A 17487-nucleotide genomic window follows, 5' to 3' on the forward strand; every position below is an offset into this window, starting at 1 on the left:
TTCGACGAAACACGAACAATCGATATGAAAATTCACGAGGAAACGGTTGAGCCTGGTCAAGTGGCTAGTGGACAAGAATCGGGCAATGACGAGACCCGCGGTTTGGCCAAGCGATCGCGAGTAATCGGCCGGTTGAAAAAGGCCATTCGAATTCGGCGGGCCGCCGACAGCGCCGGAAATCGACTCGACTGGTGGCTCGCTCGCGTTGCTTGGGAGTCCGTGGACGTGAACCTTTGTTTTGTCGAGAAGTATGGCTGCCATCTTAACTCTCCGATGGATGTTTTTCAAAGAGTTCGCGGATTCTCGTGTTTATTACGCTATTTAATAAGGTGATTCGCAGAGAGAGACCGGTGCAAGGCCTCTCGCGATGTAACGACTCTCATCGTGCCAGTTATTCGAGCTGCCCTGCTGTCACGCGGACGAAATCATGCTTGTGTTTACATCCGAGTTCTCCCAGAGCTTCTGTATTTCTGTCATATTGAGGTAAGAGACGCTTTAGCCTGGCTTCCGAGGCTCGCTCGAGCTGGAGTCGCGGCGCGCGAGACCGCCTCGACGACGCCACTTCCTGGAGCTCGGGCCCTCCGCTCCAGCTCGGGAATCCGCGCCCGCCTCCCCCCTCCCCGCGGCCCAGTGCTCCCGGGACCGCCTCACCACGTCCGCCCGCGCTCCTCTTGGCCCCCGACAACCGTCCGCTTCTCGACGCCGTCGCGACATTCGCGATAATCGCGATTTTTCCCTCCTTGCCGCCTACAACATAACCAAGCTCTTGGGCGTCCCGAGTTGCGCCTCCCCGTCGCGGGGAGGCTGCGAGCTCGTCGTCGTCGGCGAGTTCTCTTCCTGTCTCGGGGCACGAGTTCCCTCGTCCTCTGTCTCTAATTCTCCCATTTGTTGTTCGATTCAGTGACTCCCACATCTGTCTACTCTCTCTTCCATTCTCTCTCTCTCTCTCTCTCTCACTCACTCACTCACTCACTCACACTGCAACTGATTGTTCTGGAATATGTACATTTTTTCATAATCCACAACGGCAGCTTTTAGGTTGGTCTGATTTTGTAGACTCTTTCAAATGCCTCTGTTTGACTGCTGCAGCAGAAATCTGGTACAGACTTTGTATTTGGAGGCTCAGGTCGTTGAGACAGCTGGACATTTTGTTTTGACAAACTATCGACTGTGACTGCAACAACTGGTTCGAGGCTGCTAATCAAGACAGGATAGAGTGTTGGAAGCTGATTGACTGGAGGCTGCTGAACTCGGAGCAAAAAGTAAATCTACTCAGCATGGAGTAGTGGGAATGCAACAAACGTGCAGCTGAGAATCTTTGTGAATGGAGTGATGGTCGACAGGCTTGTGGAGTATCAGAGAGCCCTGGTTGGAGCAGTGGGACTCATTGGAATTGCGGCGGGTGCACACCTCCTGTCACTGCAGGGTCCAAACTATCCAGCAAGCAGTGCTTGGTCAACTTTGCATCCTGGGAGTCACAAGAAGGTTGCGTAGAATTGTCAATACAGGATGACCAGCAGACAGAGGGAGAGAGGAGAAGAGAGGAAAGAAGCACAGCCAGCGCCGCAAGCTAGGTTAATTTTTGTAATGGGTCGCAGTGAACGAGCGGATATAGTGCTCTCAGCTGGGCTGCATAGGCTGCAGACCATATAACCTCGCGCGGCGCTGGGCCAGTCTGTGTGCATCGGCGGTACAACGTATTACGTCGTCTCGGCGAAGCTCGGGCTCGTGTCAGTGCTCGGCTCTGGGTGAGGGGGCAGAGAGAGAGAGAGAGAGAGAAAGAGATGGTGTGTGTGTGTGTGTGTGTGTGTGGTATAAAAATGCGCAGCCAGGCGGCGCTAGGAGGCCGTCGGCCATCTTGGTTCGAGTAGTTCGTAGTGTCGCTGCCCCCCGTGCGTCTCTCCGCCCCCGCAGCGCCCGGCTGGCTTGGTTCTCTTCTGTGCCACCAGCTCACCCTCCGCCCCCGGCTCCTCCCTGTACACATTCGTGTCTATTCTACATTTCTATTTCTCTCCTCCGGCCTCCTACTCTCTCTCTCTCTCTCTCTCTCTCAGTCCCTCATCGCGAACTCTATATACTCTATAATGCTTGTACTTGCGCGCTCGTCGCGACGACACCGGACACACAGCTGATCCAGCGCAGGCGCGCCTGTATACACTCGCGTGTTCAATCAGCTCTCCTCTGTGCGTGTGTGTGTGTGTGTGTAGGCGCAGCTCAAAAGCATCGATTTTTCCCAGTCTCGACAATACGACTCGGAGTTCTCTCGCCGATGTATTTTTGCCATGCCCACGTCGATCAAAGGGAAGATCGCGGGCCGCGGGTCATCCCATTGATCCCATGCGATTGTGATCGCGACCGCAGCGGCAGCAACAAGTGCTCGGCCCTCGCCGCATCTATAGCTGCGCTTATGCCCGTGCGCGGGGCTTCGGTAAACAGCTTATCGTTCGTCGACCGCGCGCAACCGGCAGACTCCGAAGGCTCGCGAAAAGAGCGCACGCGAGATCAATAGGTATAAGCAGCCTGCACGGTACGGCCGTGTGTGTGGGGGCGGGGAAGAGGGAGAGCGAGCGAGCGAACGCTATAGCTAGCTACCCTCGCGAAGTCGCTAGCAGTTCGTCGGTCGTTCCCAATCCCCATTGGCGCGCGCGGCCTTGACGTCAGAGCGACGCGCCGTCACGGATGACCCTACATACCTACGTACGGACACCTCATGTACCCGCAGCCATTGCTATTATTCTTGCCGTCGTTTCAGCCTACACGGCTTTTTCTGCGCGGCTAAACATATATACGCTTCTCTTCGGAGTCGCGCGCGGAATCGTCGACCGCTCGTGCGTCTATTCTTTTTCCTCCTCTCGTTTTTGCATTATGATAATCATTATCCTCGTTGAATATTGATGCATGCGGGTAAATTTTCCATCGTCGAGCGCGCTCTCGAAAGCCACTGTGCCGCACCACAATAACGCCCGCGCTTGAGAAGAATTCATTCGGGTGAAATCCCCCTACGCGCCCAGCGCTCGCTGCGCAATTAGTAGTAAAAGTTACCGCACTTCTGCTGCAGAAAATGTGTGTGCACCGTAGCTCCCGTATGAAAGAGGGAGAGAGAGAAAGAGCGGCGGCGCTGTTGCGATTTCGCGCATTCTAACCTTGGACTCAATGGCGCGCGCTGCTTATCCGCTCCGGCGGACGTCGAGTCTCTCTCACTCTCTCTCTAGTATGCAGCGCCGGCGATCGGCATTCCGCGAGCCGCTTCATCGCGCCGGTTCTCGAACGGAGTCGGAAGGGCTCTCTTCTGCGCGCGCGCGCGCGAGAGAGAGAGAGAGAGAGAGAGAGAGAGAGAGAGAGAGAGAGAGCGATCAGAGGGAGAAGGGGGGAGGGAGAGCGGGCGTGCTAGAGTGGTGCGAAATAAATGCTTCAGAACTCGGATCCGCGGGGGGAGGCGGAGAAGGCAGAAAAGGAGGACGGTTGGGAGAATAGAGCGCTAGAGCGACGTATAGGTACCGCGTACTAGCCGTGCGGAGCAAGTCGACTCTCTCGCAGCGATGCGCGATACTCGGCCGCCGCGCGTCGTTTTATCGCCCTGCTGATGCACAACCTAGCTGGCGCACTCGTGCCCTCCGCGAGCGCGCGCTTATTTCGGTTCAGCCGCTGGCGGCTGGCGCTGCACTGTGCAGCTCGAATCGAATCAATGGCGCGAAGGGTCGAGGTACGCCAAGTAGGGCGGCTGCCCGCGCGACGACGGAGGCCAATCTCTCATGCTCGGGCCCGTACTCTCTCTTCCCAGGTCGATCCCATTGGCGAGCGGTAACCGAGACCGATGCCCCCGCTGCGCGAGGATGCGAGTTGCAAGCTGCGAGCTGCGAGCCGATCTCGCAGATATTCCGGGAAGCCGAGGACGCGGTACGGCCCCCGCTGCACCGCCGACCGCCCGCCAGAAAGTCCGTTCCAACTGATCCGCCGCGGACACAAGCTTCTCTACTGCCGACCCTAACCCGCGCCGCTTCTCATTTCAGCAATCGACGACATCGGAGCCTCAAATAGTCGCCGCCGTCCTCGGAGAGGAAGGAGCCGCAAGCCGCAGCCGCAGCGCAGCGCTGACCCAGCAGAGCCAGTCCAGCCTCCGAAAGCAACGAGACAGAGCTAGCCGCCAAGCTGTCCGCTCACCCGGCGCGGCGAGCACGCAAGGCCTTCAAGACGTCGACCCCGTCGGTCATCAAGTTATCCGGGGCTGGCGGCGGCGGTAGCGGCGGCGGCGGCGGCTGCAAGTCAGCTGCTGTGGACCAGGTTTCCCCGGGTCCCGAACATGAGCCCCCGCCGGCCAGCCTCGAGCCCGCAGCGGCCAGTCCCGAGGGCGAGGCCGCGAGCGTCAAGCTGCTGCGCCAGCAGGTCTCCCAGGAGCTCGCGACCCTCAGGCCCCTGGCCGGCAGCGGCAAGCCGTCCGCTCCCAAGAGCGTCAGCCAGCAGAGCCTAGCCCACCTCTCGCCCATCCCCAGCGCGTACAACAGCTACCGGGTCAAAGCTCCGGCTAGCATCTACCCCCTGTCAGCGGCTCCCAAGATGCAGGTACTCGCCGAGGCGGCCAGTCGCGAGGCCGAGCTCCAGGCCAAGTCCCAGCCGCAGCCGAAGCCCGCCCCGCTGAGGCGCATCGGAGCCAAGCAGGCCGCCGGCCTCGCGGCGAGCAAGCAGCAGCAGCCACCGCAACAGTCGCCGGGCTCGCCGATGCCGCGGATACACACGCTGAGCAAAGCCCAGGTAGCCGGGCTCAATCAGCTCACTAGCAAGCAGGCCTTCGCCGGCCAGAAGATCGTCTCCCAGCAGCAGCAGAACCTCTTCAACCACAAGATCCAGCAGAAAGGCGGCCCGCATAAAGCGCTGCAGCAGGCCGCCGCTGCGACGGCGACCACGTCGTCTGCTGCGCCTGCGCCTGCCTCCCAGAACCACCTGCAGCAGACCTTCAAGCAGATGCAGCAAAAGCAACAGAAGCAGCAGAAGGCCATGGCCAACGCTAACGTACTCAAAAGCAGCAGTTTGCCCAACATCCCCAACATGGCAAAGCTTCCGGCCAGCTCGAACCTCGTCGCCGCTGGCAAGCAGCAGCAACAGCAACAGCCGCAGCAACAGACTAGCGCACCTCAGCAGATCCAGAGGAGTCAGAGCGCGGTCATCGGGAGGGCTCAGCAACTGATCAACGCCAAATCCCAGCAAGTCATTGCCAAGCCGCAGTCGGCAACTCCTGCAACCGCTGCCGTTGCTGTTGCTACAAAGAGCCAGCAACAGCTGGCCAAGGCGCAACAGCACATAGCCAAGTTGCAGCAACAGCAGCTGTCCAGTGCCAAGCTGCAGCAGCAGCAACAGGTGCTGCTCAAAATTGCCGCGCAAAACAAGAGCTCGACATCTGGAAACGCTAAAAACACCCCGTCGAAAGCCACGAGTACAGCCACGAAAGCGGCAAACCAGCAACCCCAGCAAACTGTCATTCAGCAGACCGTGCAGCGAAATCAAATTATGGCTCAGAATCTGGCGATGGCTCAGCAGCAGCAGCAACAGCAACCACAGCCGATCCAAACGCAAATACAGCACCAGCATGTCGTCGTGGGCCCTCAAAACACCCCGAAACAACCAGGTTGCATCAAGACAATCGCGCCTCAAAAGCCCAGCCAGAAAAATCATGCGGCGAAGAACGCGAGCATCAAAACCTCTCTCAACACAAATCTGAGTACTATGAAGACCAACGCTAATCTTGCTACGACGGCACCGGTGAACGCACCGATGACCAGCTCTACGCAGCAAAAGAGTGGCGTCAAGACGATATTACCCCAGCAGCCGGGTGGGAACGCTGGCGCTTCAGCAGCTACTTCAATTCACAAAGTTGCCGGCCAACCATTGAAAATCCAGCCACAGCCTGTGAAACAACAAAAACAAATCATTGTGACCACGCCTGTCGCTCAGTATAATACGACTATCAGGCCACAACCCGGTCAAATTAAAACTTTGATGTCCGTTAATGTTGCCGATTCACGTAAAGACAATGAACTCAAGTGAGTCAATATTTGTTATTAATGATGATTTCAACCATTTGAATTATTCTTTAATAACTCCGATGAACATTTCTATTACAGAATCGAAATTAAAACGGAGCTCAAGCAAGAGAATGAAGTTATAACTCCAACTTTGGCATCGTCATCTCAGATTCCTCAGTCACCACAACGAAGGTTGCCGCTTCCATACGAGGTAGCTAAAAACAAGTTTTACGTTTTACTCAATAATATTTCTCTATTCTTATTTCGTTCTGCATGAATCTCTTCCGTTCATTTGCATTTTTTGCTGAATTTACAAACGCGCCTGCATGTCTGGTTTGAAAATTTTCCTCGTGTGATTGTAGTGTCTCCAGTTTGTTCTCCAAGATCACAACTATGGTGCTCCACCCCCGCGGACACCACCGCCACTATCACCTCCTCCGCACCCAAAACAACAGCCTGTCAATGGAGCTGGAAACTCATGCATAACTACTCAACACTCTTATATTTTCAACCAAGGTAAGACATAAAAAAAAAAGAAAAGAAATGATGAATAAAGGTTTTTTCTGAATGACTTGAACATATCAAAACGCTGATTGTAGAACTTGGCGATTCTTTGTGCATTCCAGCCGTAAGTAAAACGACGGTAGAGGATGATGCTGGTAGTGCTATAAGCAGCGAGGCTGGACGAGAAGTTGAACCAGAGGGTGAAGAAACTGAGACCGCACCGGAGGGCGAAGGCGATGATGAAGATAGCGTTACCCGTTGCATATGGTAAGTTTCTCAACCTTGCAATGATACTAGAAATTAGCTCGTTTTAACGATTCTGGATTCTCTGCAGTGATTTCGAGCATGACGATGGTTACATGATCTGCTGCGATCGATGTCTGTAAGTATCTAGACCAAAAAATTGTACGTTCGTCAAATAAATAGTAAATAAAGATGAGGAATTACAAACACCTCTTTGATTTGCAGAGTATGGCAACACGTAGACTGTATGGGCATTGATCGAGCCAACATTCCTGACGAATACTTGTGCGAAGTATGCAGACCTCGTCGAGTGGACCGAGCACGTGCACGTGCTTTGCAAATGCGTAAACGAGAGGAACTATTGAACTCTGACACGACATCGGACAGTTCGTCGACAAGTTCAGCCGATACTGACGTCGCCCATAACACTCCCGCTAAGAATAGAAAAGCTTCGCAACAGCAGCAGCAAACTGCTCTTCGAAGAAAATCCGATCCTCCACCTCAGGTGCGCCGCCTAAATAATAACAACAATAACAACAACAATAATGTTGCCAAAAGGCAGAGGCGAGATACACATCCACGACAAACGAGTACGGCTCGAACTAAAAAAGAGTCGACAGTTACAACGATGACGGCGACGACGGCGGCGACGACGACGACGACGACGACGACAGCTATGGCGACGGCAACCACTACAACGCAAGCAACCCAGGCAACGAAACAGCAGCGAGGAGGAGGACCCGGCAAAAGAAAGACCAAAAGGCGAACAAGTCTAGAAGACAAAGAAGATGAAACGCTGGACTCTTGGGGTTCTAATATGGCTCCGTTACGGCAATGGATTGAAAGATATGAAGAGGCAGTCACTAATCATTACAGTCCTGAACTAAGAGCGAGGATATCGAGTATTAAAGTCAACGGAACGCACAATGATTTACGACAAAGTAATATCGGTACTGCGGCCACGGGCAAGTGTCGCCTAAATGTGCAAAGCAACAGCCTTCGAGTAAGCACTACCAATGTATTTAGAAATACACAATTTGACAAATAGTAGCATTACTTTAATTTCGCAAAAATAAAACCGCATGCAAAAAGCCACGATTGATAACATCAATTGGAATACATAAGAAACAAGAAATTATGTTGTTATCGATTTATAACAGTTGATCGTGCTAATTTTGTATTATAAATTTATTATAAGAAACATACCAGTCGTTCATATTCGTTCGGGAAAAATTCAATAAATTATTTTAAACTTGAGAAGGTTCAAATTCTGAAAATAATTCTAACACACATTTGATTTTAGTTCCTGGTAGCTACAATGTATTTACCACCAAACACACCTGTGGTTGAACTTCGTGGAAAATATATGCTAAGTACGCAACATAGGCCATCTCATCCGCAGGGACGTCAGCACACGCAACGACCTGGTCCATTCGTCTTTTTCTACCGACTTCCACGCGACGGTACGGAGGTCTGTGTCGATACACGAACTTATGGCAACGACGCGCGCTTCGTTCGTCGCAGTTGCAAACCTAACGCAGAGGTTAAACATTGCATCGAGAAGGGAACACTCCATCTTTATATCGTGACGAATGTCGCCATAGAGAAAAATGCTGAAATTACAATTAAACATGATCAACACGATCTCATGCTGTCGCCTAATTCCAACAACTCAGGCATACCGATAATGTGCGCCTGCAATAATCCGAAAGACTGTCAAATAGCCTCTTTGATTCCCATGTCTACACCTACTAATAAAAAAGGAAACAACGGTCCTCTTGCTGAAAATGCCGAGTAAGTTCATTATTATGCATTATTTGCAACAAATGTTGTATGATTTTATTTTTAGGATTAGATAAACTATACTGAATATAATACTTGTGATAAAGTAGAACAAGCTGTAAAAAAGAAATACACTAACATATATATATATATATACACATTTCTTTTGTACAGTGGACGAGAGAGAAGGCGACGAGGTAGAAGAAACACGGTGAGTGAAGACGCTAATGACAGTTCAACGTCGGCTACAACTTCATCATCAACTAATCCCACAACGACTCATACGACTACAGTTGTTGCGGCAGCTACGCTAACTCAGGTAGCGCCCAAAAAGACCGTGACTATAAACACCAACGTAACAGTCAAAGAAATCGGAAGTGCTGGTAGTAGTATTATCAGCAGTATTAGCAACAACGACAAAAATACTGGTTCTAGCAGTTCTCCTATAACAGCTCGGCAGGCTGTAAGAGAAGAGCAACCACAATCTGCAGAAGTGGTGGCAGCAGCATCATCATCATCGTCACAAGCAACAGCAGTAGCGGCAACAGTGTCGACACCACCATCTCAACCTTCATCTACAACACCAAGCCAAACGTCCAGCAGCAGATCAATACCGACGGCGCATGTTCCTTCAACGACGACGCAAATAATAAATACCGAACCTAAGAAAGACAAAAAGAAAATGACGCGAGAGGAGCGCAAAATGGAGGCAATTATGAAGGCGTTCGAGCGCTTGGAAAAAGCTGAGCAACGTAAGCAAGAAGTACAAGCCCGCAACGCTCAGCGCAAAGAATCAGGAGGTGCACACAGCGACAACGATGACGGTGCCGCACATTCCACATCTAAATCTAGACAACGTGATCAACATCAGTCTTCGGACAAAGGACCACGTCGAAAGCGCAGAAAGGGTCGGACTAGGTCCACCAGCGGTTCGCAATCTCACGGAACGCGCCGGACACGACTCAATTCAGCAGAGTCCGACTTGACTTCTGGTGATGAAAGTAATTCTATGCAATCACCACCACCTCTTGCCAGTCAGAATTGCTCATACTCGCTACGCGTGCATGGTGGTAAAGAGAGCAACAACGGCATGGCCGTAAATTCTGCCGGCTCTCAGACAGGCATCCCCTCAGCTGCAGGTCTTCTGCTAGCTTTGGCCAATTCGAACACACTTGGTTCAAACTCACCGCCTCAACAGCACCAACCGCAACAACCAACGCCAGTTAAAAGTCCGAGTGGCGATAGCGGTGCCAGCAGCAGCTCCCAGAGCTCTACACCGTCGACTCCGTTGTCCTCAGCCTGCTTACTAGTAGCAGCAGCAGTGGGACCTTTGGCGCCAGGATTCAAGTTCCCGAAAACAAAGAAACTGCTGATGAATGAGTGGCTGAAGGAGGCGCCCGAGCCGCAAGGCCAAAACTCTGAGGCGCGAGCCGGTTCGGAGTTTGCCGAGCATTCATCCGCTGAATTCTTGTCGCAGAATTACGCCGCTAAAGGCTTAGCCACTCTCGTACAGGCGGCTCATTCAGTGGCAGGAATCTGCGATTCGCCGCCACAGCGGGCAACAGCTAGACAAGCCGCTGCTACTCCAACGCCTATTCTATCGACAGGCTCAGCAAAAAAACGTTGGCTGCGGCAAGCCATTTCCGAAGAGTGTGACTCGCCCAACAGCAGTAGTCGACCTGACAGTCCGCCGAGCGAAATGCTTGCTCCTCCCAAAAAGCGCAGGATCGCCCGAGAGAGCCTCTCCTCGGATAACTACACGCCGCCCACAACACCGACTATGATGCAGCAAGAGCACGGCCCCACGCATCGGCCGTCCATCAATGAGGTATACAAGCGATCGTTTATCTGTCGATTCATTTATCTACTTCAACACACCTTGCTTCTGTTTTTGACAACTTTTAAACAGCCTTATTTGTTTTTACGCTAAAATTAAATACATGGGAAAACTCCACTAAGCCTGCCCTTGTATGCAAATGTATTCAAGCTTATAGATTTGATGATATTAACGTTTTCTCCCATCTTTACGGTTTTTAACACGTTCGCTGCGTAAACGCTTATTATTTCTCCTATTATTAGTATGCGTTATGGTGACTTAATTATATAGTAAATTATAGTACCTAATAAATAGTTTTTGTTCTAAAATTTTAAGCACATCGTTTAATTAAGATTCACAATCTTTACAAAATGATCTGACGCTTTCGTTTATGTTACAGCTTTTATAGATGACAATCCAAGGTTTTTAAATTTTTCTTAAACTCTTCTCTTTTATCAACGAAGATACTACTCATTCTTAAAAAATGTAATTGCAATTTGTTTTTATAATTTGTTGTCTTAATTAGCAAAGTGATAAGGGTAAAATTTTTGTAATCGTGCACATATGTAAGTAGAAATGCAAAAAATATTCAACACGAAGAATAATATTCCAAAATTTAGTTTAAAAAATAGAAAAAGTATATTGAGTCATACGGTTCACTCAATTCGCAGCGAACATGTTCAGCAATAACTTTCGAACGTTTCAGTTAAAAATTTACTTCATACGTGGTATATTAAATCATTCAAGACTTTAGTAAATAATATCATTTTAAAAAATGTTGTGCATGAAATGTATATTTCACTTTTCAACAAATTAATACACATATACATGATATGCATAACCTATACATCAATATTTGTTTCATTGCACTTAACATTGTTTTTGTAACAAACGTTGATTCACTTTTTCACTAATTATTACGTTTTAATATGCCTGGGGCTAAGCAATTTGAAATATATTTTGTACTTTATTACAGGATGATTTTGTTGAGCATATGCCATCACCCAGCACAGAAGACCTTGGATCGCAAAATGAATATGATTCGGATCAAATAAAGGACGATATTAAACTTAAATATTCTATGATGGATGAGGTTGATGGGAAATGTAAAACAAACAGTCCAATTTCTCTGAATTCAGTAGTGATAAAAGAAGAAGTACAATGCCCTTTAGCATTAAAAATAAAAGAAGAATCAAAATCCGATGATGAAGATTCTTCTATAAATAATACTAGAAGAAGTTTAAAGCCTGAAAATGATATTGTAAAAGTTAAATGTGAATCGGAGTCTAGCGTCCCGATACCAATAAAAAATGAACCTCGTAATACTGGAACTGATCAATCTAAAGTAGAATATAAAACTATTAAATTTGAAGAGGTAATTGAAAAAGGTACCGTTGAAATAGTGGATCAAAATGAGCAAGATATTGAGACTGATGAACTTAGCTCTCCAATTGCAACAATGGAATCAGATGCTGAATTGAAAAAACGAGTAGCAGAATTGAGATTAGAATTTGGTGGTGGAATCGCAGTTCTTACTAACATTTGTAACGAAGCGAATAAATCTTTCGAAGACCAACCTCATCTCGTGCATGTAAAACATGAAGAAAATAATGATATGATTGACGAGTTGGATGTAGAAGCTCAAATGAAACAGATAACTGGTGACGATGGCGATGATTACAAAGAAAAAGTCGATATTAATCTAGAAAGAGATAAAAGTATGGATGGGATTGAAGGACTTATGGAGAGCTCTAAAGAAGATTCAGAATCTGAGCCTGAAAATCGGGATATGGAAGACTTCAGGGATTGTGACCAATTGTTTGAAAAATTCAACGAAAAACGGGAAAATCCTGAAGATTCGGAAAAAAGAGTTTTCAAGGAATTTGAGTGTAAAAACAGAATTTCGTCTGTTAAAGGTGAATTTGATAGAATAGAACAACAAACTTCCTCAACCAAGACTGGGAAACTGGAAATACTAACCGAATCAACACACTTAAAGAGCGTGGAATTGTTGGATTCAATTTCAAAACACATAGGAAACTTCGATAATGGAGCAACCTTAAAAGAGATCGATCAATCCCACGATAGCGAAGCTAAAAAGCAAGAATACAAATCAACAGCTATGATTCCTACTCCTGAAGAATCCATGATGGAGCTTGACTCAATGGAATTACCCTCCGAAGGTATCCTTGAAGAACCAGCCAAGATTTTTCCCTCGATCCCACCATTGAGTGAACGAATACGTAAAAAAGTTGACACGAATCCAGCTCCAAAATCTAAGTTGGAAATTGAGGCTTCAATTATCGAATCATCATTAGATATGGAAGTTGTGAACGATGCTCAAGATGTTCAAGAAAAAAAGATATTATCCACGGCTTTGCGAGAGTTATTGGAAGCTAAAATTGAGCCGGAAACTGAGCCAACCCCGGAACCTGTAAATAAAAATGTCATAGAAAATAGGGTTAACGCGACGTTAGAAACTAATCCAGTGGAACAGGCTTTAATAGAAGAAACAGTGGATGTATGTCTAGTAGTGACGCTGCCACCACCTGTAGCAAATGATCAAATCAACAGGAATATAGTAGATCCTACAGTAATGAAATTAGATCCTCCACCTCCCGAACCTGTAAAAGACCCAAGATTAAAGGATCCTAGAACTGTTGTGCCAAATAAAATTACTTCGCTAGCATCGGCAAAAGCGGAAGGCCCACCTCCTATTAAACGAAAGGTGAATTTACTTTCAGCAAACTAAATTTGATGATTCTAATAAAACTCGATAAATATAAATGGTTTTGAATGATATTATTTTAGCTCTCTATATCAGAATATCGTAAGCGCAAGCAACAGTCGACAGGTACGCCACCAGAGCCTGAGAACGCGGATACTTTAGTAACGGAAGGAAAGAGCGCCAGCCGGGGTCGCTCTGATAGTGCAAGCAGTGGTACGTCCAGCCTCAGCTCGGATGACGAAAGTGCGACGAAGGCTCCTCTCGATATACCTAGTCTTAGTACTTTACCCATGTTCGCCAATACTGAGGGTGACGAGAAGAAAGGTAACATACTTGCCTATAATGCTGCGAAATAATGCTTAAGATTTTTTGCTGTAACATTAAAATCAATATGAACTTGTCATAATTTTTTTTATCTGAAAGATTTTTTTAAATTGGATCAGTAACATTAAAATGTCTCAACAGCTGCTGAAGAGGGTGTTATGGGTTGGTCAGCCGCACCAACATTAGTTGAAAGACAGAGAGAAAATCTCACGGAAAGGCTGAAGCGTGAATTTGGATTGTTTTTGAACGATGACGAAGAGGAAAGGGCTCGCAAACAAGGTATACAAACAACTTATATTATTACGATTATTTATCAATGGTTAATATTAAAAAAAAATTATGATTATTATAATTAACGTGATTAATGAAAATTTCAAAAGCAACTAACACGTAAAATAAATATTTTCAAATAATTTACGCTGTTAAAAAGTTACTTAAATATAAATATTAATATTTTCGCTGATAAAGGGGAAGCTTTTTATTATCAGAAAATTTTTTTCTTTAATTAAAATACCACTAGTTTCCGCGTAAACATATGCTTATTTTTTTTATTATCGATTTGTTTGAGGTATTTTAGTTTTAACGACTTTTTTCTTTATTTTTATCAAAATAATCAACGTGTGGTTATCTGCTTTGTATTTTCTTAATTAAAAGTTAAATCATTCAAATCATTATTTTCTATTTATGTAATGTAATTTATGTAAATCAAATGTAATAGACGAGTTATCATTTTTGCAGGTTTGAGCGGCGAAGCACTTACAAAATCAGCAGGTATTACTGGGACTGTTGGTAGCACTGTGGTCAACAGCAGCACAGCTTACCCCGCAGCGCAATTGCCACCCCAGGCCTACATTCCACCACCGGGTTCTGCTTCAGTGCATTATACGCAATATTCAACTGTTAAGTCAAATGCTGGAGCACCAGTATTGCAGTATCCAAACTATTCGATACCACCACCTCCGCTTGGACCCGTCAACTATCCACCGCCGGCTATTTGCGGCAAGCCACCAACAACGATACCTCCGCCCGCAACGGTGTCGAGCAACTCACAGCAGCATCAACCGTTCACGATGCCACAAGCGCCTCCAGGCTCCAACCCTTATCCACCAGCGCAATTTCCAGTTGCAGTGACGGTGCCACCTCCGCCTCCGCCCGTTCCTCCGCCTGCACCTGTGCCACCACCAGCTAGTACAACTGTTTCTGTATCGCGTTTTCCAACAGTGGCTTCCTGTCCAAATCCAGCGCCAATCGGAGTCAGTGCGGTTCAACCTGTCGTCGCATATCCCTTGCCACCCCATCCATCTCAGGCTACTACTCACGGAGTTTTCTATAGTCATCCGACTCCGAAGTCTTAATTTGCTGTTGTTGTTATTACTTGATCTTCTTTTGACGTGCTCCAATGTTAGCAGTCCATTCGGCCTATTATTTAACGCGCTTCTCATTTCATCTCGTTTAAATCTCAACAACAAATTGATACAACAAGTGCGTCCAGAGCTTATTTGATTAGTTAAATGCTCAATGACAGGTTACAAAAAATACATAACAAGATCTACCGAGACTTTCTCAATGCAGAACTGTGAAATGATACACAGATGCAGCACTTGTAAATAAACAACATGCATTTTCTCGCAACGTAATAGGGTAAAAAGTAAGGTATTTGTTTTTAATCAACCACTTGATATAGGCTATCATATTTAGAGTTGCTCAATATCGTGGACTATAATCTTTTTCGCAATCATAACTAAATTTTCCAGAATTTTTTTTTTATGTTTTTTCTGTACAAAATTATTTTAACATAAACTACAAAATTATTAACTGTAAAAGTTGTCGCGTTAAAGACGAGAGAGCTTCGCTTCAGTGGAGTTAAACATGAATGTGCGTAAGATTGCACTTTGTAAAACAATTGTCCTCAAAGAGGCTTCAAAATCACCAATTTTAATGCGGTTTATAAGAATATAACGCAGAGCGTGGAATCATAATAATACATAAATAATTATGATTTATTATTTCTATTTAAAATATTCGAGCATTGGTGCTTCAAAAAAAAAATGGTTGATTTTTGTATTTGTTACTATTAGTTGCCAAGCGGTTTTCGATATCTGCGTTGAGCATTACAATTTTCTTGATATAAATATCAAGAAGAAATTGTTGTTCTAATTTTTTTTTTACTTTTTATAAATAGCAGTTGTATAGGTGTTAAGCAGTGTTCTCTGCCCGGGTGAGAGAAATCATTTTGTCATATTATATTGAGCTTCGTTTCAGCTCAAAATAATCGCAAGTACAAAACAAAGTACTCGGTGAGTTATGTAATCGTAATTGTTAAAGCATCGTTAACGCGTCATTTATCTTTTTACTTCTTAAGTGTTTTAAGTCGACACTTTTTCATTGAATGAGCGACAGAAGTGGAAAAATGAGAAATCGATGTACAAATTCCGTATTACGGTATTACCGATTTTCAGTGAAATATGATTTCACTTGATTTTTTTACTTTTGCACACGAATATTTCGTTAATTATAATAATACAACACTTGCTTAATAAATGATTTGATCTGATAAAATATAAAGACATTAATGGTGCATGGAGCATAATGATGGTATTAGGCTAGGCTACAATTGACATAATATGTAATGTTTTGAGAGAGTAAAAAATATCTGTAAATTTGTACATACCTAAAAATATATTTAATTAATTGTTCGTTTTTGAGTAAGTAAAGTTAGATAAAAGTCTCTTTCTCAAGTCGGATGAAGAGTATTTGAAAAGCTTTAGACTCGCGAGTTCTTTTTATTGAAAATGTAATGTTCAAATGAAGAAAGAAAGTAAAGGAGAAGTAATGGAAGGTTATTATAGACTGTCAAGGTTCTCCCTAATTCGATAAGGCAGTATTTCCACGACAGTATTTCCCTCGATTAGCGACAAAAGAGGTCAACGATATTTTTTGTACATTGTACGGGTATATCGTCTCGCCTAACTTTCTCATGCAGATGCGTTAAAGTAGAAATTACTAAACAATATAAATATTGTGTGCATATTTTCTTGAGCGTCGGACCCGGCTTTCGTCAACAGTCAAATTGTAAATATACTCTATATGTAAGATGATGTCGACGACAGCTGCGGAAGATCAAATTTTTCCGGACAGGCCCAGTATGCGAAAATGATAATTCTCGTCCTTTGTACCATTCATCTGTACTCTGCGCAGAGAAGTTTGACGCTACATCTTGTAATTAGAGACGCGCTGTACATGTTATACATAATAAATAAATAAATAAAAATATACATATATATATATATATGTGTGTGTGTGTGTGCGTGCGTGCGTGTGTGTGTGTGTGTGTAAGTGTGTTTGTGTATCTCTAAGCGGCGTATGAGAAAGAGGGGAGGTATTGAAGAAAGGAAATGATACATAAAAGTCAACGAATTCAAAGACAATTAAAATGTATTCAAAAGCTCAAGAAAATCGTCCTTTCTCTTTTTCTATGTATATATAAATATTTAAGTAGATAATACCCTTAGCTACTACTCTATAAATATAATGACTTATTATAAATACGTATAAATATATACATATATAAATATTCTATATAAACTCGCGCATTAACTACCTTATCCGTGTCGAGAATTGTACTACTTACCACCAGAACACATAATTTTTTTTTATTCGTAATTTGCTGTTATATGTATATGCCTAGCTATAGCCATGTTACATCACTTATATACATTGTATAATATAATTTGATTCATACATATATAATATTATATATGAATTAAATTTAACAAATTCTCCGACATCAATAATATTGATACACCTATAATTACGGCATACATTTTATGTAAAGAGCTGAATATTTAGGCATACATGAAATTTAATAAATCGGATACACTTTTATGAATTACAATTGGGCGTATTGATTTATACTGAAGAAGCAACCGTACCCATCCGTGTGCTGATTTAACCGTTTTGATCCATCGTCATGCAATAATTTTGCGTATAAAATCCAAACGCGATTTTCTTTAAGGGCGCGCTATCAAAGACGCGCCTCTCGAAAGAACCAATTGATAGATGATATATATATA

The 17487-nt window shown here is 45.3% G+C and overlaps 1 protein-coding gene across 4 annotated transcripts; it reads left to right on the top strand.

The window, feature by feature from the left end:
* Positions 1-27: 27 nt before the first annotated feature.
* Positions 28-17309, top strand: LOC100114564 (mucin-5AC). Of its 4 annotated transcripts, none has more exons than XM_031922404.2 (14): positions 28-483; positions 3782-3935; positions 4011-6035; positions 6117-6228; positions 6380-6533; positions 6617-6788; positions 6856-6903; positions 6990-7767; positions 8068-8558; positions 8721-10374; positions 11339-13090; positions 13174-13414; positions 13556-13693; positions 14153-17309. In XM_031922404.2, the coding sequence occupies exons 3-14, from the start codon at positions 4555-4557 to the stop codon at positions 14767-14769; spliced, it is 7638 nt and encodes a 2545-aa protein (XP_031778264.1). In that variant the 5' UTR covers positions 28-483; positions 3782-3935; positions 4011-4554; the 3' UTR covers positions 14770-17309. The 4 variants fall into 4 exon arrangements, with proteins under 4 accessions (XP_031778264.1, XP_032457348.1, XP_031778265.1 ...); XM_032601457.1 differs by lacking the exon at positions 3782-3935 and having other exon boundaries at positions 28-248; positions 330-483; XM_031922405.2 differs by lacking the exon at positions 3782-3935 and having other exon boundaries at positions 6644-6788.
* Positions 17310-17487: the final 178 nt, after the last annotated feature.

Source organism: Nasonia vitripennis, assembly GCF_009193385.2.
Source record: "Nasonia vitripennis strain AsymCx chromosome 1 unlocalized genomic scaffold, Nvit_psr_1.1 chr1_random0015, whole genome shotgun sequence".
Classification (NCBI taxonomy): domain Eukaryota; kingdom Metazoa; phylum Arthropoda; class Insecta; order Hymenoptera; family Pteromalidae; genus Nasonia; species Nasonia vitripennis.

Excerpts from the sequence above, each read along its gene's own strand:
- LOC100114564 (XM_031922404.2), top strand. The coding sequence starts at position 4,555 with ATGCAGGTACTCGCCGAGGCGGCCAGTCGCGAGGCCGAGCTCCAGGCC. Across the intron at positions 7,768-8,067 it reads TGCAAAGCAACAGCCTTCGA|TTCCTGGTAGCTACAATGTA; the intron begins GTAAGCACTACC and ends ATTTGATTTTAG. Across the intron at positions 10,375-11,338 it reads ATCGGCCGTCCATCAATGAG|GATGATTTTGTTGAGCATAT; the intron begins GTATACAAGCGA and ends ACTTTATTACAG.